The sequence below is a fragment of the Carassius carassius genome, chromosome 10 (assembly GCF_963082965.1).
Source record: "Carassius carassius chromosome 10, fCarCar2.1, whole genome shotgun sequence".
Lineage (NCBI taxonomy): Eukaryota > Metazoa > Chordata > Actinopteri > Cypriniformes > Cyprinidae > Carassius > Carassius carassius.
Genome location: NC_081764.1, coordinates 9,601,147 through 9,624,578, shown reverse-complemented (window position 1 = coordinate 9,624,578; position 23,432 = coordinate 9,601,147). Strand labels below are relative to the sequence as shown.

Genomic DNA, 23,432 nt, shown 5'->3' with positions numbered 1-23,432 from the left:
GATACAAAGTGCTCATACATACATTCCTGCAGAGATAGGATATCCTTCAGATCAAGGGTCACTCTGGTCCTGTGATTTGGATGTATGCAAAATTGTAACCAATAGTTATTTAATGTCTAGTTTTAAATGACATATGTTATACACATGCACATATTGCATGTGAACTAAGTAACTTGTAAAGCAACTCATTATAGGCTACTGGGTAACTTAGCAGAGTTACACTGCAGTCAGGTGCTACTCACAAACTTTGCCCAGTGTTCATAACATGAATAAACACATTTAAGTTGCCTGCATTTCAAATAATTTGACAAAAAACACAAACCACTTCATTAGAATAGGAAAACTAATGAAGAGAACATTTCAAGTGTCAGCTTTGGTTAAATCATCTATCATGTTCGACTGACATAATTATATAAACAACAGTAACTTCTGTTGTTTACAACCTATTGAAAAAACTGATAGCACAATAAATTAATTAATTATGGTTAAGAAAGCTGTTGACTTTGGAACAATAGATAGTGATGGAATAAAAGATGCACAAAAATCTAACAAAAATCAGGTCATTCTTTATTCTGACTTTGCAATTCAGTTACATTTTGATACAAAATTTTACAGTCCCTGCTGATTAAAAGTGACATGCATCCAGACTAACTGATGCAGTTTTCCACATCCCTTAACTTTCATGTGGAGTGTTTGTAGAATGATAACAGGTCGTCCAGACTCTGTGTTTGAGCAGGTTGTGCATATGTATGTCAGAAGCTGGTCTAGAGGTAGATAGGTTTTCTGTGTCTCCGTTTGTGGATTTTTGGGATTCGGACCACTTGAAGGCAAGGTTTCCTTTGCTCTGCCCTTTGTCTATGGCTCTGTTGTGATTGGTATTTCTGTCATCTGGGTAATAAGTAGGAGGAGGAGCAAACTCAGAGTCCCGCTCCTCTCTACGACGACGGTCCACTGACCCCAGAAAAACTCTGGGAAAGGAGGTAAAGGCTTAAGTTGTGTATCTTCAAAAAGCAAATGTGAACACTAGAGCAAATGGGAAAAAAAGAAATGACATCCATTTATGTGTACAGTCATGTACCTTTGCCTCTGTCCCACTCTCTTACGTGGGGAACGCCAGGTTTGGTGTCTTTTCTCTCTTGAATCTCCACTTCCACTTTCCACACTGTTGCAGGAACTGGAGGTCCAACCAAACCTTCATCATCATCTTCATCATTCTCAGCATTATCAGCAGCAGCTACAACAGAACATTAGACATGATCCAAAAACCACCACATATGCCTTAGAATTCATCACCAAGACACCGATACACATTAAGACCTATTAACTAAATAACTAATGTTCAGCAACACACCATCTTCTTCATCCCCTGACTCCAGCTTGCTTTTCTTCACCCTCCTCATCCTCACTTTAGCAAGTCGAGCTTCAAGCAGAGCTCTTCACTTCTTCTTCAGTTGCTCACGTTTGTGGCGCTGCTCTGTGGTCTGCAGATAGAAAAAGAGAATTGTAAAAACGGTAATTTACACTTTAGTCAGTTGCAGACAAGCTCTAGTGAGCTCACTAATTGTGTATGCAAAATGATCAAACAAATAAATAAAAAAAATACAAATATGTATCAAATAATTGAAATAACTTTAATTATTATTTAATTAATTAATTAAATAAATAATAAATACTCTTTTTTGTGTGTGGGGGGGGGGTATTGAATGCAAAAACAATAATTGACAACATCACTCTGAATTTCTTCAAAGAGCTTTTCAGAAACTGGGAAGCACAAAATATTGGTACAATGTTGGTTATTTTTTATTTCAATTTAGATGGTTATTAACTGATATGGACATGTATTGGATACTGGATAAGCTTTTGGAAAGTTCTTTGCTTTTACAATGCCTTGAAATGCTGTCTATTTAGGTAGCTCATGCTGCTTTGGAAAAGAGTTTGTGACTCTTCATTTAATTCAGTTGTTCTGACCTGGTCTCTCAGCATGTCTAGAGTTTCTCTCTGTTTTCTTCGTTGGTCCTCATCCTGGGCAAAAGCAAAATACCCAACACCTAGCTCTCTGGCCTCTGAAACAGACACAAAAGAATGCATGTGAGAGACTATGAAGATGTAATTCAACATTCTCATAGAAGTACTAATTAGAGACACTTTCTACACTAAAGTTTCAGTGTGTTTAGAGATCAGTTCTCTCAATCACCTTGCTCTTTGATATTTACATAGTGAATGGGTCCAACAGGTTTCTTCATCTGCTCCTCTTCCTCTCTCTCCCACTGCTCTCTCTGCATTTCTCTCCTCATGTCCTCAGACAACAGCGTCCTGTCAACACCAGTTACCCTGAACACAATAAAATATACATAGACTGAGCAGGAAAAATACCCACTTGTTACATAAAATAAAATAAAAAAACATAAGGGTAAGAACAATAAATGTACCTGTTGTTCTTGGTCCATTTTCTGAAAATCTGGCAGGTCTTTCCTCAGACATCTTCGAGAGTGTCCTAATGCATCAACATAGTCCACCCTGCAAAACAGAGAGCAAGAAACCCACAGCTGAGTTTAAATCATACTGCCTCTTCATCATGTGTTTAAAACACATGGTTCCATTCTTCATTTGCATTCTGTGGAGGTGGAACAGGGATGTTCACATCAGAGTCCTCTCTATCACGGTCCCCTGCTACACTTGCAGTGCGTGTCTGTGGTTCATTTCTCTGGTTGATGATCTTCTCAGTGAAGTCCACCAGGAAAAGACTTTCCGTCTATTCATCTAAAGATAAAAAATAAATGCGGTACACTACAATATCTGTTCATTTTTTGTTACACTAAAAACACCCAAAGCAGAATAAAAATGTATCCAAGAAGTGAAATATTTTAATCGGGCAATGTCAGCAAGCATATACCTGGGAAATCTCCTTTTGTCATCTGTTCATAAAGACGTGCCTTTTCATCCAAATTTTGCCTGCATAAGACAAAAATGCATCAGGAAAATATTATTATTATTATATTTTACAGATTGAAGGTGTTTTATAGTATGCTTAGACATATCTTAATCATGTCTTCTTTTTTAACATTATTATATTATTTGGTGTATATTAAATATATCCCAAATAATGTTTTACTAAAAACAATATTTTAATAATATTTGTCAATGTATCACTATATTATTATATTATATTATATTATATTATATTATATTATATTATATTATATTATATTATATTATATTATATTATATTATATAGTCAATACAATATATCAGCACTTGAAACAGTAGGTTGTACAGTATAGTCTCCCATTATTATATAATATTAATAAAAAAAGTGGCCAACATGTATTTAGATGCACATAAAAAAGTGTATTATTATTATTATTATTATTATATAAATCCTCATTAATACAATTTATTTTTCTAATAAGTGAATGTCACTCTGCAGCAAATAAACCAACTCATGAAATATTACTTAAGATAACAGTCTGTTATAAAAAAAACATGCATCATATACAAGTCCTCAAAATATTTGGACACTTAAGCCATGTTTATATGTTAAATTTGTGGTATTACATTATCAAAACTGACAAAGTGTCCTCTGCAAACATGCTAGAACTATCACAGAATATACATTTTAGGGATCATTTAGATTTATGTTTAAATTATCTTGGATTGTATACAGTACAACAACATTCACACATTTTACTTTTTGGTCCAATACATGTCCAGTGAACAAGACAAAAAAAATGAATTGATGAAGAGAATATAAAGCTTGAGGATGATGTAGTACCCGATGAAAGTTCATTCACCTGGATTTATCTAGTGTGTTTTCTTCCTCTGCAGTTTGCTGAACGTCTCTCTGTGCTCGTGCACTGACTCCTTCATGCTGTTTACTCCAGACACTGGGCTTCTGTGAGCACATACACACACATTCAACACACAACAGGCGTATTTATATAAGAATTAAATGATCATATCTAGCTGTCATTAACTGTCCGTGTCTTACTTTGATATTTATCTTAGGCTTCTGTGCGGCTCCTGCATCTTGGCCAAATCGGTCGTGCTTAAATTGTTCCTGTTTCCTATGTAATTCCGCTTTCAAATCAACCAGCTGCAATGCAAATGAAGTAGATGTTAGTCAAGAGATTTAAAAAGATCGGGGCCATCATTTCTCAGTTTCAAAACAGGCACACAATGCAAGTTTGTTGTCAGCTGTCATATAAGCTAACTATAACACACAAACAAAACTAAAATGCTCCTTCTAAACCTCTTATTTAAAAGAGCATTTCAGATGATACTCACCGATGACGCTGTAACATTGTATGGTTTCTTCTTTTTATCCATATTAACTATATAACGTTAGCTGTTTAGGTACTCCAGAGTAACGGGGCAGGGCATTCTGCGAGCAAAACAGTATCTCTGAAAAGGAGTATTGTAGTATTGTATTGTCAAACTTTTTCCAATATGTTATAATTGTCTAAAAATATGATATTACGCTGGTATTGTGTCATAAAATAAACCATGGTAATACTGTGGTACATTTTTTGTTAGTGTAAAATATGAAAACCAAAGGTTTATGCTTCAAACTAACAAGCTCTAAACATGTAACTATGATATTCTGTACAAAATGGCACTTTATGTTACATTATTATTATGGAAAATTAATCAAATGCAAAACAGAACCAATCAAGTGTCAAATAAGTTTTGCACATGGATATTGTTGAACATGCTGCCGACCACGTACAAAAGTAAGTCCTCTTAAAAGTGTGTCCACACCAAATAGGCCCTATGTGTTCCCGTAACAGAGGAATTAGCAGGTCAGTCAAATAAACCTGGCATGGCAATACCTCAGTGGTCTAGTAACACTACTAGAAATTGACTGGCCATATGACTTTGTTATCATCTGTTATCTTCGTATTCACATCACCATAAGGAAAATCACTTTTTTGCACACACACCATAAAAATTAGGGAGTTTTAGTTCTGTTTGTCTTCACAGTTACTGATGCTAATTGTTAACCAAAGGCTATTATAAAAGTGAGAAGCAGATCTCAGAGTGCAGACCGACAGAAGCAGTTTGATCATTACAGAAGGTGGGGTTGACTTATTTTTTTACTATTTCTGTGAACTCTGCATATAGCAGATTAAATACTTTTAAAGTGCAGCCATTAAGAGTGTTGTCATAAAACAGAACTAAAACAAGGTAACCTTCCAGGATGCCACTGCGTTGTTGTGCTAGCCACGTTTCTGCTTTTATGTGCTCTTTCCTTGTGTGTCGAGTCTGTGAGAGGCGGCACCAGCTTCCTCAGTCCTGCTCAGAAACCACAGGTGAGGGTCTGTCTGGTGGATGTGTTAGAGATATGTTTTGGAAATGCATGCATTTTAAGACATGAATGTAAAAAAAATAAAGCATGTCAAGATTACATAAATTAATGCTAGAAGATTGCCATCAAATATGTACATTTTTTTAAGGGTCGAAGGCCATCATGGGTGGGCAGAAGAGATGCTGCAGAGCCAGAGATCCCAATGATTAGAGAGGATGATCAGTTTAAGGTAAAAACTCAGTGCAAGTGCACATTTAACTAGGATTTCACAGAATTATTACTTCTTTCATACTTTGTTCTTGCTATTTATTTAGGTGAGTGCTCCATTTGATCTGTCCGTGTCTCTGAGTAAAGCGGAGAACGAGAAATACGGCCCTGAGCTGCAGAAGGTTCTGGTGAATCTTCTTAGCGATTTCCCACTTGGTGAGTTAAACTCTTATTTTAAGAACAGATCAATACAAGTAACTATGAAAATCAAATGGCAAATGCAATAAAGCATCTATGATTTTTTTTAAAACAAACAAAATTTAGTATTGAAAATGGTTCCTTTTCCAAGTGTCTGAAATTCTTAAACATTAAAACTTAAAAAGTGCTTTCTGGCAGATAATTCCTCGAGATACGGTTTGCTGGTGTCTTTGAATAATTTTAGTGTTCTACAAAATTACTAATATACTAAATGTGTTCTTTTTTAAGAATTCTGATGAGCTTCCAGTTCTACAAGATTAAATTCCTTAAACCAATAAAAAAAAGTTTGTAAATTAAAAATTACAAAATTTTCCAACACCAAGTTTTGACAAAATAAAGGATGACAAAATAAATTTTCTTCCTCTGGTTTCTCTTTTCCTTGCTCAATCACACTTGTTTCACATTTAATGAGGTCTCAAATGGAAAAACAGCCTTCTCAAAAAATTGCATAAACCCACTCATGTTGCATATAAAAGATAATTTATTTAATTTTCCAGTTTAGACAAAAGTTACATTTATATAAAACCAACAACTTGGTAAAAGCTATTTGTTGAGGTTTTTCACAATCGTTTTTAGCATAATTTTTCATGTCATGGTGCATGTCTCACAAGCATACATAACATGTAAGAATGTATGCAGACACATGAAAAATGTATCCTGAGGGCAAAGAACCATTTTAAAACAAGACTGAAGAGATATTAAAATTAATCATTGCTAACTTTTTTTAACATGTGAAAGTACCTACAACAATTACAAAACTTAAGTATCAATGCTAATACACTTATTAGCACATACTACAGTACATGGAAATATACATTTTAACTTTTTTGCAGACATTTTTTTCACACAATGAAAGGGTCAAAGAAATCAAATTCAAGACAAAAAATGCCAAAAATGCAAGACTAAGCTAATAGCAGCTGGACTAAGATCGCAAGGACTTCAGCTGCATTCAGTAAGAAGGAGTTTCCAATCACAGACCGTATATATGTCTAGTGTTCTGCCGGACTGTTTGCAGTACTGTGGTTAGACTCTCTCCCTTCAGCAGACTAATCTCATGCAGTGTGTGTATGCCCATACCAGGGTGAGCAAACCTGCATGTGGACTTAGGCACCTATAGAGAGAGGAAGAGCAGTGTGTGTGTGTGTGAATATTATAGAATGACAAATTAAATAAGGCATGCACATATATGTAAGCGGAATCAAAAAATGTGTGCTAAGACACTGATACCTGTCTAGGTAGGAAATATGGTGCATCTGTCTCCAGTAAGATTCTGTCGAGTGGGATTTTCTTCACGGCTTCTCGAGCCTCCACAGCCTGATGATACGTCACAAGTCCAGTGAAACCCACACACAGGTTAGTGAATTCACTTAGGAACGGCTCAATCACAGAGTAGCTGTTGGTAAAACAGTGTCTTACACACAATGACACATGTTAGTAGTGAAGTTAATACATTATATAAAATCCATAGGTTTTTTCATACATTAATTCATATTTTTTATATATATATATATATATATGAACAGTTTTTGCTGCTGATTATTTCTCTGAAACTTTTGGATGGTAGTTTAAGTAGAATTTAATAAAAGTTAAATAAAAAATAAAAATTGTGCTTTTATTCAGCAAAAGTGACAGGCACTTTTAGTTTTACAAATATATCTCAAATAAATGTTTTTCTTTTGAATTTTTTATTCATCAAAGAATTCTGAAAAAAATATCACTATTTTTTTGTATATATTTTTATTTCAACGCTGAAAATAGCAGAAACCATTATTAATAATTAAGCACCAAATCAACCTACAACAATGAATTCTGAAGTATCATCTGACGCTGAAAATTGAGTAATGGCTGCTGATAGCGTTGCCATCACAAGAATAAATTCCATTTTAAGGTAAATTAAAATAGAAAACGGTTCATGGCCCGAGAGTTTGTTTTATGAGAACTGACCTGTGTATTTTGTAATCTTGTGGGACACACTTCTTCATAATTTTCAGGACATCATCATCAGCATCACGACAATGTATGACAAGAGGCTTCCCGAGAGAGACGGCCAACTGCAACTGACGTTCAAACACCTTGACACACAAAGACAGAAAAGTTGCAAAAAAGAATATATTCTAGCATAATATAAAAATATTTGGAAAGTAATCATCCTGTCTTCCACACCTCTTTCTGCTTCCTTGAGTCTGTAGAATTCTTATAGGAGTAATCCAAACCAATCTCTCCAAATGCAATGGTCTTAGGGTGACGCATAGCACCCATGATGCTTTGCTCATGACCATGGTTATACTCCTTGGCAAAATGCGGGTGGCAACCAAAGGCTCCCCACACTTTCTCCTCTCCCAGTAGACCTTCCCAGATGGCCTCTCTTTCAGTGATTCGTGGGTTGCAGAAATCTGCAATGCAGCCCATAAACTCCATTGGGAAACTACTTGCATACTTGCTCTGAAACTTTTTGAAACTACCCCGGAAACCCAACTTCCCATAAAGCATGTCAAGATGACAGTGCGTGTCAATAAATCCTGCAGAATCTGCTTTTGAGTAGTTCAAATCTGACAGCCAAAGAGGCTCAGAGCCAACAGACATCCCGCGAGTGGCACTATCCGCAGCATGGAGCATATGTGAGGATGCGTAAATATTTGATTCTGAAGTCCTGCGTGTAGTAAGAGGCGAGTAATCAAACGTTCTGAGCCTGGGGATAGACTGTTGTAATTTGAGTGACCGCCGAACTGTCCTACAATGCGAGTAGTTCTTGGGTGGCTCGAGGTCAAAGGCAGTGTTCTGAGGCGGAAGCTCTGACAAGAGCTCCATATCCCTGGCTGGGATTGTTGGAGAAGTGTCACAACAACCTTGTGACTTCAGTTCCCACAGGGCTTGTGGGAATATTGAAGACTTTAAAGCTGGTGATGAAGAGTAAGTCTTGCTTTCCAAAGGTGGAGGAGTGTTACTGAAGTCCACAAGCTTACAATCCCTTTTAAGCTCAGTTGTTTGTCGCCCCTCGGAGTCTTCATCATCGGACCAATCCAGCGATTCTGGATGCTTCAGAATCACACTCTGTGCACAGAGACAAGTCAGTATCAATTATCTTAAAGGAAATTAATATAGTTCAGAATAGCCATGGTTTACATTGACTTCATTTATTACATTTCAAACAGGTCAAGTTTTTGAGTGGTATGATTTTTTTTTCATATTTTGAAAGTCTCTTAAGCTAATTAAGGCTGCATTTATTTGATTATAGTAAAAACAGAAATATATATATATATATATATATATAGTGAAATATGGAAAATACAGAAATTTACATAATGGTTTTAATACATTTTAAAATGCAATTTATTTATGTGATGGCAAAGCTGAATTTCAAACGGCCATTACTCCAATATTCAGTGTCCCATGATCCTTCAGAAATAATTATAATATTCTGAACTATTTCTTATTGTCAGTTGAAAATTGAAAAATTTATTTTTCTGCAAATTATCTTTGTCCATTCAAAATATGTCAGTTTTGATCAATTTAACACATTCTTGCTGAACAAATTTAATTTAAATTAAAAAAATGTTATCCATTACCCTGGTGTCCAGCTTTATTTCTGTCCCATCATCTTGTGTATCTATGAACTCCAGAGAGGGAGGCCTATCCTCTGTATTCGTGATCAGTTGGTCATTCTTCTCTTTGAATGAGCAGCAGTCCAGCTCAGAGGTACTTTCCTCCTCAATTGCCTTTATAAGCTTGTCTGGGGTTTTCTTTGCAGATAGACTTTTAGGCCCACCAACTGATGATTTTTTGTTTGCATACCCCATTGCATCATTCAGTGCTTTGAGGAGAATTACTTTCTGCCCTTCTCCTGGATTTCTGCAATTCTTTCCAGCAGAAGGAGGTGGAGGTCCAACAGAGGATTGTCCTGAAACAGTGTCCTATACGTCACACACAAAACACAAATCCAGTCAAACATATGCAAATTTTGAAATACAGATATTTCTACAATCAAAATAAACAAATATATAATTCTTATTGTTACCTCACCAGGACTCTTTTTTCTTGACACTGCTCTGTGGTGTCTAGTCAGTTTTAACCGTGTTTTGGGTGAACTGCATGGAGTGCTGAGACACATGTTCTCCATGTGGCCCAGTCCAGCTGACCCAGTAGATGTGTTGAGTCCAGGAGAGCTAACCTCACTCATACCACCATCCTGACCATCTCCATCCCCGCATGTTGACTGTACTACACCCACACGGTTCTTCCTGAGCTTTCTTGGGGATTCCACATTCAGCCATGTACTCTTCACCTTTTCCCTTTTGCGGTTCATCGTACTAGGAACTTGAGAAAGAAAGGAAATTTATACAGAAAAATACATAATTAAAAATGAGAAACACAAACCGGTGCAGCCATTTCTAAACTCTATCTGAGTAGGATTCACTTGCAGGTTCCTTTGAGAAAACAGAAAACAAGGCCAAACTCAGATGGACTTCAACAACAAGATAAGCTTATAAAGAACTATGAGACTCACTTAAGTTAAATATGGAGTAATATTCATTCAATATTTGCATGTTTAAAAACTCAATGGTCGGGGATTTACTGTAGGTTAGCTAACATTTAGAAGGACATTGACGTCTCCTTTATTTTTTAAAATAAAGAAAAGGCCTAAACCTGCATGCGACGTAAAACACATTAGCATTTTCATTTCAAGAGCTTTTGTTTAATTACAGATGCTAATAATTAGCAAAACCTTATGTCTGACCTAAACCTGTGACTCCACGCTTCAGAGAACACAACGACGATCACAAGAACGATAAACAGTCTGAAAGTGCGTAATAGTGGTGATTAAACCTGTTTTAAGTTCAAGCAACGACAAGTATTACAAACCTTAAGACCTGCACGGATGAAGAACGTTCAGTTGGATCACGTGCGAATGTAATTAGCGATGCGTTCTCTCTATGAAATTTAACGGTGGCGAACGCTTAGTTTGAGAAGTACGTAACTAAGTATGGCGTGTGAATATATTTAGCACGTATTTGAGAGGATGAACGTTTATAATGTTTTTAGCTGCTGTATATATCAGCGGTTGTACATATCATGTCCCTCCCCCCAAACGTCAATTTCTGTATAGGCCCAGTCAAGACTTAAAAAAAAATAAGTCTACTAAAGGCTCCTCAGGAAACAAAGTTTAACTTTTATATCAACGTGCCCCAATACTAGGTTACATTATCACAATGAAGAATGTAGAGTTCAGAAATTGTAAGCCACAAAATGAATCATAAATACACAGAAACAGCAAACCACTTGCAAACCAACAAATATAGTAATTAATAATGTTTAAATCTTAAAGTTTTTTAAAAAAAATATTGGCCTTAGTACACAGTTTACCATTTTGGTTTAAATCTAATGGTGTTAAAAATAATTCACCCTTACCTGAATGTAGGAGCTTATAGTGTTCACTTGTTTACCCCACAACTATAACAAAAAAATAAAATAAAATAGGGGTTAAGTTTTTAGTTATTCTAATTATTGTCTTGAAGTAGATGTTTGAAACCAAGCAAAACCACTTTTAGATAAAACTACTTATATATACACATACATATAGAATTACATTAATATGCACATTTGAACTACTAAAAAATGCTTGATGCAAAAGTTATTTGTCTTATATATAATTATACACATAGACATAAAAAAAACTTTTTTAATTAGAAAGATATTTCCAAATATGAAGCTGATAAAAGAGTAGAAGTATACAGAGATCTGTAACCTAAAATATTGCAAGGCCTACAACACAAAATCTGCATTTTCTAAAGTTCTTTCTGTGGACTCAGTGCCTGTCACTAAAACTTAAAAATACCTATGTTTAAAGCATTCATTTGCTTAAGAAATATTCCTCCTGATCTGAGGTTTATTAACAACGTGTATTTTATAGTGCCAGACTATATTATTATCCATTTATGGAGCTGGTGCAAGGGTCTGCTCAGTAAATATGCCCTCATTCACAATCACATTAATGTTCATATTTTCATCTGTTTTGCTGTTCTCTGTTCTCCAGTAACTTCTGTTCCACTCGCTGGTTAATGCGTCGTAGATCGGCATGAATGCTGGGTCTCTGAGCAAGGTCATCTTGTAGGCAGCGGCCGACCTCCAGCTGAAAGATATGTTCTCTGCGAACCAACCGCCTCACAACTTGCAGACAGCGATCTCGCAAGGTCAACACTAGTAAACACAAATATAAAGTGGAAAGTACATTTTAGATAAAAAAAAAAAAAATTAAGATTCTGTTTAATGATCCTAATATTGACATGTGATCTGACCAATCATAACGCAGAATCTGCCATTTTTGTCTGACAAACAAACCAGCACGTATTTTGTGCTATAACTAGTAAAGAGGAAGAGATGATTGGTTCACTTGCCACTTAAATCTTTCACGAGACTGTAATTATTGTTTGAATTTCTTTAAAAAAAAATGACAAAATTTGAATGCTGAACCTTTGTTTCATACCTAAAGCATATCCTTACCTAACCTGCTCTTTTTCACTGGGTGAGAACATGATCTCTAGCGTAAAAACGCCATGGATTGTCGGACATAACAACAGTAGTGAAGGGTGGTGGGTCTTTGCGAAGGATCAATTGTGTGTGTGTGTGTGGGCAAGGGGGTGTTCAAAGAAAATGTAATATGCAATGCCTAGAAATACAATTATCACAGCAATCTCAATAGTAGTGTAAGAATTCTAATTTATAAAATGAATGGTCAATTGGTTATCGGTCAATTAAAAAAGTATACCAGGCAATGTGATGTTGGCAACTGAGACTTGTCCATTTTCAAGGTGGGGTGGCAAATACATGTCTTTATTATTGACTACCATTGGATCATCAGTTTCTGCATCCCGAAACATCCATGGATGTCCTGGCAGAAACAGAATCAGCAATCAGTATCAGTTTTGTTCAAATAGATCATTGCACTACTTAACCCATATTCAGTTACATAGACAATATATTTCAGATGGTTCTTTTTGTCTTTTTTTTTTTTAACTAAAACATGAAACTAAGATGTAAATGGATTTAAATCACTGGTTAATTTTTAAGTGACTAAAAAATTCTTTTTTTGGGAACTTTTGGGAAACCACTTCAGCTGTACTCTTTGTTAGTTCATGTTATCAACCCAAACACGCTGGTGTTCTGAACAGTTTGTTTTGCCCATAGACTGTAAAAAAGGGTTGAGCCATTTTGTGCATTGACTGGCATGAAACATGGATCAAATGTAGTAGCAGGCTGAAAGTAGTAGCCCTAAACAAGTCAAACGTATTAGACAGTAACTTTCCCAATTTATTTAGACCATAATGCAACAATAATCGTACGAACCCACATAGGTTTCCATTCTTTTTCCGGTGTACGGCTGAATATCTACGTATGGCTGCGGCTCCCCGCGGAAGTTTATCCAGACGGGCTTTACGACTCGCGGACTGCGGTTACAGAACACCACATGGGCCGGTATCCGACTAACCAGAGATCGGACCAGCGGCAGCGGTTGCTGCCCCTCCGGAGATTCCTGAGGCATCGACAAAGACTGGACAAGACCAATTCAAAGATACGAACACTAGCTACGCTGCATATAAATAAATACACAAAACTAACATTAGAAAAGTTAAAGTTCGCTTCTACAAAGCATGAACTCATAAGCCATAGCCCAAAGCATCAGGGAATTGAGAGAACAGAGTGTGTACGTGACTGTCAATATCTGTCTGTACAGCTTGCAGACAGTCATTTGTTGTGATTGCGTAATCATGTGAGAGCCAGTGAAGAAGACAGCGCAACTGAGCAACACCTCCCTCTGGTGGTTTTTTTCGGGAATTACAACATTGCCCATAAAATGTTTGTGCTAGAAATCAATCATTAAATTATTACAGTATATACTGTTCACTTTACAAAAAAATGGCATTTGAAAAAGTAGAAATTATGCAAAACAGGCGTTTCAAATTGTAGTATTGTGATCAAACTATGGCTATGTTTGGATTAGTAGACTATATTTTTATATAGTCTACTTTATATAGTATTATATACAACACACACACACACACACACACACACATATATATATATATATATATATATATATATACACACACACACACACATATAGTTTATCCATAGGCTTACATTAGCTAACAATGAGCAATACACTTGTAACAGCTTAGTTTTTGTTAAAATTAGTTAATAAAATACTGTTCATTGTTAGTTGATGTCTGCTCAGGTCCAGTAAATATTAACAGATAATTTTATTTTAATAATGTATTAGTAAATGCAGAAATCAACATTAACGAATATGTATAAATTGTTAGTTCATGTTAACTAATGTTAATAAATTGTCCTAGAAATTTCCTTGGAGAACAGATTATACACGCTGTGACTTTTCGAAGCGGTTTATTGATGAGAATTTATCAGTACTGAACAGTATTTAAACTCTTAAACATTACAGATATGCAAGTCAGCATGTATCACGTGTGTGTGAGTTTTCTTATTACATCTATGTAACTGACTGGTGAACAATCAACATGTTCGTGTGCTGATTTTCTGAGTAAAGTGTGTATTTTGCACTCCATTTAATTAACATGTGAATAGAATCATTCTGTTTTAGGAAGTTTCTCAATGCAGACTGTAGATTCTCGGCATGCCACTTTTGTTCTGGATACACGTTTTTGGCTCTCAACTCAACATAGACATCATATCATCATTCAAGTAAATGGTATCCAAATAAAACAATAATAAAGAATGAAGCAAAACAGAGGAACTGAGAAACACAAAATACCTTTTGAGAGTTGTTCTTGATATTGAGTCTAAATGACATACTGGGTAACTCCCTAACATTTTCTTTATTATTGACCGGCTGACAATTTTGGCCAGGAGTTGTGTGCCATATGTACCCAACACAAGCACATGGGACAAGGCATGATGGGAATGATTTAATTCAAGCAGTTTAGATCTTGTCTTGTAGAAGCTTAGACATCCAAGAGCATTTAACTGGTTGAGGTATTCTACATGACTGTTGATTATGTTGCTAAAAGTAGGCATGAAAAGACTTTTTGTCAGACTAATTGAGATGATCACACTTTGGTGTTAGAAATGTGTCCCTATTTTAGCACAATACTCACAAACATCCAAACAAGATGGCATCTTGCTTAACTCTTATCTAGGCAGCAATAATGAAGCAAAGAGTGCTAGATATTAAATTAAGTGCATTACAAAAGACGTGGTATCTTAAATATAACACAATATTATCTGCTATGATATTGCACATATCAGGCTGTTATTTACACAGCAGAAGGTGTGTGAAGGCAACAACTTGCATTCTGTTGTTCTTTCTACTCCTGTATCTTATGCTTCCTGTCCCCTTTTTCTTTCCTCTACCTGTTCATGCACACATCTACACATATAAACTCACAAACACACTTTCTCTCTCTTTCTGGGTGAGGTTTTGGGGTCTCGTGTTTTTGGGGTGATAGAGGAGACCCACAGGGGAGCATATGCTTGTGGGTTAAAGGGGTTAAAGGTCACTAGTAATCCTCAGATCACATTACAGGCACAGCAAGCGTGACCCCTCGACACCCTCCTCGCCCTGTGGGATTGTCGGTAACAGGGCAGAACGAGTCAAACCCCAGAACCGAGGTGGACTCAGATCTTTTTTTACTGCTGAGAACTTCCAGCCCATATGAGAGCCACAGGTCCTGCACTGAGCAATTGTCCACGCATACCTAGGCAAAGAAATACATCAAATAAATGTAATTATACATGAAAATGGCTAATTATTTGGATGGATTCTAAGACATTGTGATCAATAAAATTTCAAATTATCAAATACACGTACAAAAGCATTGAATCTCACCCTGGAAACCAACTATGCAGTGTGGAAGGTCGTCCAATCAGGTTGAGGTTGTTGGCCTTGTAGACTGTAAGCGTCTCGTGAACATAACCATGTGGATTCACATATGCTGCCATTGGCCCATACAGAGATAGACTAAAAACAGGAGTGCTGAATGAATAACTGTTTTCATTTCTGTCTTAAAAGGAAAGCTTTTATATGGTTTCAGAAGACTTGGAATATTAAATATGCGATACAATGGAAGTAACAGCAGAGTATTTGAGTAAAACTGATTATTAAAGAAGAAAAAGTGTAGAGTTAGGACTTGGTTCTGTCATTCTGTCATTATCTACTCACCCTCAACAGTTATTTTTTTCCTGCTGAACACAAAAAAAGATAAGAAAAGACTTCTTTAGTAATTTTTTTTTCCATTCTATGGAAATCAATGAGGACCAACAACTGTTTTGTTACCCACAATCTTTACAACATCTTATTTTGTGTTCAGCAGAAGATAAAAACTCAACTTGAGTTGAGTAAATAATGACAGAATTAGCATTTCTGGGTGAGCTATATTTTAAGCATGACTAAATTGTGACTTAATTCTCAGTGTTTTTTAAAAAAGGTCACTGTCTGACCTGAAGATCTCATTCTTGCTGGTTATCTCTGTATCCTGGCACTGTTTACAGCAGAGAGAGGTGCACTGTAAGGAAACATGAAGTGCATAAATATTTTTTTTAGCATTTTTACCCCCCATATTACAATGCATAAACAATCTCCTGGACAAAAATATACTTAAAGGCAACCTTACACATACACACCCTGTCCATGATGTCCAACTCACAGCGCAGTCTCTGGATGGCACTGCCAATCTTCAGTAGTTGCAGTCGCAGAGCATCATCTATTGGTAGACATGCGGCCACCCTGTATGAGAAATCTGCAGGGAGAGAGACACTCTCTTAATTACTGTAGACAGTGTGTGTGAGCCTAAAGAGCATCTGCGTGCCTGTACCCTCTGTGTACCTGTGGGATTTGTAGGCAGGGACTCATCTTTGAGGTTTTCATCCCATTCATGGAGTTGTTTCTTTACTCTGCTCATGAGAGTTTTCTGGTGAGAAACATACACAACCCTCAGTGCTAAAATGCGGTCACTGATATTATGAAAATATTGATGATTGTACATTTGTTGATGGTTGTACATTTTCAAAAATATTTGTCAAGAGTAATATTCATTTGTAAAAGGGTAAAATTGTGAGAGAAAAAAATCACCCCTTTAATGCTTTCTATGCAAAATAAACATTTGTAAAGTTTATAATGTAAAATGTATAATAACATTTTTAATACAAGATCAAACTCACAGAGTCATATAAGGCATACACCCAGGGAGGCCACGAGGTCATACTAGCACAATGGATCTTCTTCTGTGAAAGAAAGTAAGAGGAACATTACATATTAAGAAATATTTATGTTACCTACGCTTATAAGGATGACTTACCATTTAAAAAGTTAATATGTTTTACAATGCCAAAACAATGATGAAGCAGAATAACCTGTCTAATTCAGTCTAATTAAATCTAAAAAAGTGATTCTCAAACTTTGACTCAAATACCACCACTGTCCAATCCAATATTCAAGGTTATAGTTTTATAACCATTAAATATTGTTAAGAAATACTAGTGTCAATATAGCTACATTAATCACAATTAAGTAAGTCATCCTGCAGCCCCCTTTGAAGTTTGCTAAGGCCTCCTAATAGGCCCCCTGGTTGAGAAATACTGATCTCAAGAAATGTGTGCTTACATCAGTCACCTGTCTATAAATCTGGCTGCACCGATCCTGTGGTGGTGTTGCTTGTGACTGTTTGATCTGTGGTGTGTATATATGCAAGCGGGGCAGGAATTGCAGTGCACATAAAGGGTCTGGAAGAATCCTCTCAGGTAATATCTGTACTTTTGCCTGACGAATCCTAAAAAAATAAAAAAATTAATTTAAAAAAATTGTGCACAGCAGTGTTATCATTTACATTACATTCCTGAATTTATTGAAAAATAGCATTGTGGCTTATTACTACAGTACATTTTGTAGTGAAAGCATGTGTATACCCCTACCCATCTGCTTGTGTGCGTATTTCATGCACTCTGAAGCGCTGCCGTCCAACAGCTTTGATCTTTACTGTCTCTATGCCGTATTCCTGTTCCTCACGAAAGGCATAGATTTCTGCAGTCGTCCCAATTTCTGCCTTTATCTCCGCACCACTCACATCAGGACTGGGAGGGATAGAAACACGTCAAACAACAAAGTACATGTACAAATGTAAGAAATATCAATACACCTGCAAACCCTTCACTGCAATCTGCTTGGATAATGTTCTCGAAGAAAAATCAAAGGTATGTGATCATTAATGTGGAGTAGCTATTATTCTGCACCTTGTGTCTGTTGATACCTGTGTGCAAGCACTGCAAACGTGCGGTCTTGGCTTATGAGGTTGCGGAACATGCTGACCTCCTGTGGTCGGAAAAGCTGCAAGGGTAGCGTCTGACCTGGGATCAGAATGAGAGCAATGTGGGGAAGGACCGGCAGATTCTGCACACTGTCCTCGTCATGCAGGGTACGGCCATGAAACTCCTCCATGTCTGAGCCCAGATACTTTACAACGTACACACAAATGCAGACAAATATGCAAAAAAAAAAATTTTAATAATTATTTTGAGAGATTGAGATTTCACATATAGCAAAACTCTGACCATAAACTATTCGCATATTATGTGCATGCTAATGAATTCAAAATGACTTAAGTTATTATGTTATCTTAAAATGTTTTTAAACTTATTCGCTTCAGTTCAAGTCATATGAGTGGTGTTTAAATGCACTGTTGACAGAGGACACTCACTGCATGTGAAGTTGGTAGACTTGTGTCAAAGTTTATAATACTTGGCTTTTCTGCATCCTCACCGTCTCGATCCTCCGTCTCCATATCATCCTCTTCTTCCTCTTCATTTTCTGTAAAAAAAAAAAAAAACAGAAAGATCGAGATTAGACATAGAATGTAATTTTACTCATCCCAATCAACATCACACCATGTTTATTCATTTAGGCCAGAAGAGAACTGGTTCCCCAAACTGAGCCTCCCATGTTTTTTCCCCACCATTTCTGTCACCTTGTGGATTTTGGGTTCCTTTCAATGCTTAATTGTGGTCTAGTACGACACTTAATATTCAGTAATATTACAGATATGATTCGACAGCACTGACAAAATTTCTACTGAATTGAGCTGAATAATGTTAGTATTGTCTTCGGTGTTATAGTTTAGATTAATTTGTTAATAATTAATGAATTTTACAACATCAACACTGGCATTAACTGTTTAATACTTTTAAGCTGCTGTATAAAACGCTATAAAAATAAAGATGACTTGACTTATTATCTACTGTATTTTGTTTTATTATTTACTTACACTTTCACTTACTTGACTTATTATCTACTGTGTTTTGTGCTATTATTTACTTAGACTTTTACTTTGTCAACAACATCTACATTTACAACCTATTTCAACCTACTTTCGGTTTCAATCATACAGAGGACAACGGGCATGCATAAAGCTACATTCATAACGCAATAAATATAATAACAACAGTCTGCTGACAACACAATAATACAACAGAATGCGTGCACACTTGACTCAAGAATGTTGTTGCAGCGATCTAGGCTACAGCTCCATAAAGTGTCGCAAAATATCTTTACTCAAGTGTTTTAAATAACAAGAGCTCACCATGCTCGTCAGCTGTCATGCACGGCGACAGCTGCGGACCTGGATCTGTCTGTATAAAGATCTTCCTGCATGTTCTGAGGAGGACATTAAGCTGGCACGCTTTTGACACTGCTATAGCTCCGTGTTAATTAGGAAACTAACAGGCATACATACCTGGCTGAAGTTGTAGTTGGTTCCCCATTTGGTCGTTAGCGTTGTTGTCGCCTCCGCCCCTCTCAGCAGCCATAGCCGTGTGTTTACAATCCGCTCTCAACAAACGCAGCACACAGCGCCATCACGCGAGTGGATGTTTAGTGGGATAGTAATTTTTACTCATACAAGTGAATCGAATCTTTTGAATCAGTTCACTAGAAATAGCCATTTTTAGTGTCTCGCAACAGATTAAACAATTACGCCAATAGGTGGCAACATGTTGTGTGTTTGTGTGTGTGTGTGTGTGTGTTAGGTGATAGAATAATTTCAATCAACTAATGCATCACACTGAGTTATGTAAATCAAGGTAATCTTGTAATGCTTTATTACATTTTTGCGTTTTCATAAAATGTATGAAGATCTAGAAAAGGAGTTTCCCCCACAAAGTCAGCTTCTGAACACAAGAATGAAAAGAGATGTTTTATTTCGTTCACGAACGAAATGAACGAGAACGATTCATTCACGTAAAAGACTTAAAAAAGCTCTTAAAAACTTAAAAGCTCGGGGAAAAAAAAGATTTGTTCACTAAACAAACAAGTGAAAGACTCAGTTGAACCGTACACGGAAAAAATGATTCATTGAATTAACTAAAAAGATTTATGGTAAGTGGTTGTAATCAATTTATTTGAGCTATATTTAAATAAACTAATTTAGTTGATTAACTTTCAGCAAAATGTATTTAAATGTAGCTAAAATAAATTGATTGCAACCACTTACCATAATTTTTTTTTGTAAATTCAATGAATCATTTTTTTCAGTGTACCAAGACGTGGGGTCAGCGTAATTATTTGCTTATTTTAATCTCAATAAGGTAAACTTGTTTATTTTGGGAAGTTGATGATGGGTGTATTAGTATCATAACTAGGTATGTCTGCTTATATTTATGAATTTCTTTATGTATTACCTTGTAAAGCCCCAAAGTGCCAAACTTTGCCTTTGAATTGAAATTAAATTTAAACCAAGCATCATTAATATTTTTTTTTATAAAACACACTACAATACTAGCAAAACTACAATAAGTAATAAGTTGTACTTTTTTCTATTTATTAATTACATAAATTCAGATTGTTTTTAAAATGCTGCACATTTATCTTACTGCTGTGTTTGTTGTTTCAAATTAAACAAACAAAAAAAATCTCTGAATTATTGTCATTATTCTGTAGAGAACTGCCCTTTGAGAGCTGACAAATAAAAAGGTTATTTTAACTTTGAATTTTATTTTATATGAAATAATTCTAAGAATTTTCATTTCCAAAAATAGCACCCTTCAGGGATTCACCAGTATGAGACTTAGGTTAAACATTACATTTCATAGATCTTGATGTGTTGGCTTTTAACACAATTAAGCTTTACCTATACTACACATTACTTGTTGCAAATAACTATATGCTAAGACACTAATTTGTTTTCTGAAATTATGAACCATAAAATATTAAAAAGCATAAAATGTTTGTTTACAGGTGATATTTCCTTGTGTCAGTTTCTCAACTTTTCTTAATGATTGGAGTATTTAGAAACATCTCTTAATATTGACAGGTGTGTTGCTTCATTGCTGCTATAAAACAGAATTCTCCAGTCATAGCTGGTGCATTAACTAAGATACAATATTTATAGTAATATCCTGCTTCAACATATATCAATATTGACTGGTAAACGTTCACGTTTGCAGTTAAAATTGAACACACATACTGAAGTATGCTCAAAAGGACTGACGCTCAGATAACACACAATCCTGGATAAACGTTCAACCTACTTTATCTTGCTCAGCATTTCCTGCTTGAACTGGAAAGGGTGGAGTGTTCAGGGTGTTTTTTCCCTTCTTTGTTCAAATGATGAACAGTGATTTTGTGTCAGTGTGTCTGCCTCCACCATTAGTGTGTCTTTGTGTGTACAGTATGTGTATGTGTCCGTACTTAACATTTGTCTACAGCAGGTTTGCTAACTACTCACTTTAACCTGATGACTACAAACCTTGGTGAGTCAGACACTGCAGATTCTCTGTGTGCCAGTGAGATATCACCTGCCATTTATTTATTTTTTTTTGGACTGTGAATGAAGGTACCAGAATTACACATTCAGGTTATGACTGACACTTTCAGAGTGCTGAGCCTATGTGCGGTAATGTGAATCAAGGGTAAAAAAAAAAAAAATGTTGTTATTTTTTTCCGCCTTTGTTAAGTAGCCATTGCATATCCAAAAGTAGTGTCCTGGAGATCGCAATATTATATTTTAGAAGAAATAAAGGTATAAAAAATTGGATGTATAAAGAAGACACCATGCATGACGTGATCCAGTGTATTATGTACACTTTCCTTTTTTTTTTCTTGTTCATCACAAGTTTGTGGCATAGTGATTTGCCAAAATCTGGAAGAAAGAAAGCACTAAAAAGAAACCACTTCTGAATCCCACTCATGCTGCAATAAAGATGCAAATAGGTAAATAATAAAATACAGAAGCTCATCTCACAAAATTCCCATATAAATACACTTTTCAGTGCTCAATACCCAGGATATTACCAAAAAAAATGTCATCTTAGAAATAAGATGGACAACTGTATACAATCTATAGCAAATAACATTACAGTAAATAAAATAATCATTAAGCTAAAGTTAGGTATAAGTCCTAGGTTTGAAGTAGGTTGTTTAACTCTTTCATTGTACTCTTCTCCTGGAAAACTGAATGTTCATTCTAACCCAGACTAAACTCAGGCTAAAGAAATTTGAGGAAGGAAGCACATTTCTGTAGAGTTCTGTAAAAAATGTAAGAATATGTTTAAATGTATTGAAAACACTGTAATTGTAATTTTATAATTGTAAACGCATTGATTTGTGGATTATTTTATATATATGTATGTATGTATGTTTTTTTTTTTGTTTTTTTTTACTTGAACATTGAACACCTGAACACATTTTGACACATTCTGAGTACATTTTAACACCATGCTGGATTTTCAAATAAACTCTTTCAGTGTTTTTATGTCCTCTGTAAGTAATGTACATATTTCACACTTTTGACAGTGGTATTTTAACTCTAAAACGGAGGGAGTCATATATACATTTCAAGAGTGTTAAATTTGACTAAAATTGAGTTCAATGTACACTGGCGTTTTTGCTGTGCTGGGTGCCTCATTTTTCCATCAGACAAGATGAGTCGGCTTGGCGTGAACAAGTTTCTTTGGCAATGAATGTTTGGGGCTTACCCTCGTTGTGAAGGGTGTCAATGATTGTCTTCTGGACAACTGTCAGATCAGCAGTCAACCCCATGATTGTGCACAACCCTTCTTTTTATCTTAGCCTCATTATGTGACCTGCACCCAACTGAAGTTTGGTACCAAAAAAGTATTGATTGCAAGTTTGAGATGATTGTTTATGTATAGCTTGTATTGGGTTAACATTGGTTTTAATAATAAAAAAAAAGTTTTGTACTCAAATTTGTCTGTTTTTATAATTAAGTTAAAACAAGACATTCTTTTAGATCATCTTAACTCGATACCCTCATTCAAAGACATTACTTAATTGAAATTACTAAGTTGAACCCACTAATGGGGATAAGTTAACAGAATGCTCTTTACTGAGTTCACTTTATTTTCAACTTGCATAGCTAAGTTGAAACAACAATAATTGTATAGTCATGTTGACTCACAGAAGGCAATTCACAGCTTAACAAGACTCAAAATAATGAGTTAAAACAATTCATTAATCCATTTTGTTTTTAATTGAAATTTTGAGGCAGCTGCTTAACTTATGATTTTAAGTAGAACCAGGTAGATCTTTTTTACAGTGTAGAGGCTTCCTACTATAAATCATAAATGTAAAAATAACAGTTGCAGATTTTACTCCTGGATTAACTCTTTGGTCACTTCACATGTA

General features: G+C 35.6%; 4 protein-coding genes and 1 pseudogene across 9 annotated transcripts; 1 reads left to right on the top strand and 4 right to left on the bottom strand.

The window, feature by feature from the left end:
- Positions 1 to 680: 680 nt before the first annotated feature.
- Positions 681 to 4,326, bottom strand: LOC132151272 (coiled-coil domain-containing protein 174-like; annotated as a pseudogene).
- A 382-nt stretch (positions 4,327 to 4,708) lies between these two features.
- LOC132152284 (ghrelin-like) lies at positions 4,709 to 6,006 on the top strand. The gene is made up of 5 exons (XM_059561086.1): positions 4,709 to 4,730; positions 5,173 to 5,309; positions 5,454 to 5,534; positions 5,620 to 5,728; positions 5,999 to 6,006. The coding sequence occupies exons 1-5, from the start codon at positions 4,709 to 4,711 to the stop codon at positions 6,004 to 6,006; spliced, it is 357 nt and encodes a 118-aa protein (XP_059417069.1).
- A 369-nt stretch (positions 6,007 to 6,375) lies between these two features.
- On the bottom strand, positions 6,376 to 10,436 carry LOC132151730 (putative deoxyribonuclease TATDN2). Its single transcript, XM_059560057.1, has 7 exons — positions 10,415 to 10,436; positions 9,786 to 10,084; positions 9,337 to 9,681; positions 7,934 to 8,821; positions 7,715 to 7,842; positions 6,998 to 7,181; positions 6,376 to 6,881 (listed from the first exon to the last, which is right to left on the bottom strand). Exons 1-7 carry the CDS (start codon positions 10,434 to 10,436, stop codon positions 6,741 to 6,743), a joined length of 2,007 nt encoding a protein of 668 aa, XP_059416040.1. The 3' UTR covers positions 6,376 to 6,740.
- A 1,062-nt stretch (positions 10,437 to 11,498) lies between these two features.
- LOC132151729 (von Hippel-Lindau disease tumor suppressor-like) lies at positions 11,499 to 15,000 on the bottom strand. Its single transcript, XM_059560056.1, has 4 exons — positions 14,100 to 15,000; positions 13,112 to 13,751; positions 12,534 to 12,656; positions 11,499 to 11,965 (listed from the first exon to the last, which is right to left on the bottom strand). The coding sequence occupies exons 2-4, from the start codon at positions 13,305 to 13,307 to the stop codon at positions 11,772 to 11,774; spliced, it is 513 nt and encodes a 170-aa protein (XP_059416039.1). The 5' UTR covers positions 13,308 to 13,751; positions 14,100 to 15,000; the 3' UTR covers positions 11,499 to 11,771.
- A 119-nt stretch (positions 15,001 to 15,119) lies between these two features.
- Positions 15,120 to 19,707, bottom strand: LOC132151728 (protein cereblon). Of its 6 annotated transcripts, none has more exons than XM_059560049.1 (11): positions 19,525 to 19,707; positions 18,493 to 18,602; positions 18,046 to 18,248; positions 17,711 to 17,869; positions 17,403 to 17,568; positions 16,961 to 17,020; positions 16,626 to 16,710; positions 16,424 to 16,539; positions 16,241 to 16,305; positions 15,630 to 15,761; positions 15,120 to 15,498 (listed from the first exon to the last, which is right to left on the bottom strand). In XM_059560049.1, exons 1-11 carry the CDS (start codon positions 19,595 to 19,597, stop codon positions 15,321 to 15,323), a joined length of 1,347 nt encoding a protein of 448 aa, XP_059416032.1. In that variant the 5' UTR covers positions 19,598 to 19,707; the 3' UTR covers positions 15,120 to 15,320. The 6 variants fall into 6 exon arrangements, with proteins under 6 accessions (XP_059416032.1, XP_059416033.1, XP_059416034.1 ...); XM_059560050.1 differs by having other exon boundaries at positions 16,961 to 17,023; positions 17,412 to 17,568; XM_059560051.1 differs by having other exon boundaries at positions 17,412 to 17,568.
- Positions 19,708 to 23,432: the final 3,725 nt, after the last annotated feature.

What these genes read in the sequence shown, in the direction of transcription:
- LOC132151728 (XM_059560049.1), bottom strand. Translation starts at nt 19,597, where the DNA reads ATGGCTGCTGAGAGGGGCGGAGGCGACAACAACGCTAACGACCAAATG. An exon ending in CCAACTACAACTTCAGCCAG is followed by an intron (nt 18,603 to 19,524) that starts GTATGTATGCCT and finishes TTTTTTTTACAG; the next exon opens with AAAATGAAGAGGAAGAAGAG. An exon ending in ATACGCACACAAGCAGATGG is followed by an intron (nt 17,569 to 17,710) that starts GTAGGGGTATAC and finishes TTATTTTTTTAG; the next exon opens with GATTCGTCAGGCAAAAGTAC.
- LOC132152284 (XM_059561086.1), top strand. Translation starts at nt 4,709, where the DNA reads ATGCTGCCGACCACGTACAAAA. An exon ending in GCTGCCGACCACGTACAAAA is followed by an intron (nt 4,731 to 5,172) that starts GTAAGTCCTCTT and finishes GTCATAAAACAG; the next exon opens with AACTAAAACAAGGTAACCTT. An exon ending in GTCCTGCTCAGAAACCACAG is followed by an intron (nt 5,310 to 5,453) that starts GTGAGGGTCTGT and finishes CATTTTTTTAAG; the next exon opens with GGTCGAAGGCCATCATGGGT.
- LOC132151730 (XM_059560057.1), bottom strand. Translation starts at nt 10,436, where the DNA reads ATGTGTTTTACGTCGCATGCAG. An exon ending in AAATAAAGCTGGACACCAGG is followed by an intron (nt 8,822 to 9,336) that starts GTAATGGATAAC and finishes CTCTGTGCACAG; the next exon opens with AGTGTGATTCTGAAGCATCC. An exon ending in ACTCAAGGAAGCAGAAAGAG is followed by an intron (nt 7,843 to 7,933) that starts GTGTGGAAGACA and finishes TTGTGTGTCAAG; the next exon opens with GTGTTTGAACGTCAGTTGCA.
- LOC132151729 (XM_059560056.1), bottom strand. Translation starts at nt 13,307, where the DNA reads ATGCCTCAGGAATCTCCGGAGGGGCAGCAACCGCTGCCGCTGGTCCGA. An exon ending in AAGAATGGAAACCTATGTGG is followed by an intron (nt 12,657 to 13,111) that starts GTTCGTACGATT and finishes TGTTTCTGCCAG; the next exon opens with GACATCCATGGATGTTTCGG. An exon ending in TGCCAACATCACATTGCCTG is followed by an intron (nt 11,966 to 12,533) that starts GTATACTTTTTT and finishes TGTGTTTACTAG; the next exon opens with TGTTGACCTTGCGAGATCGC.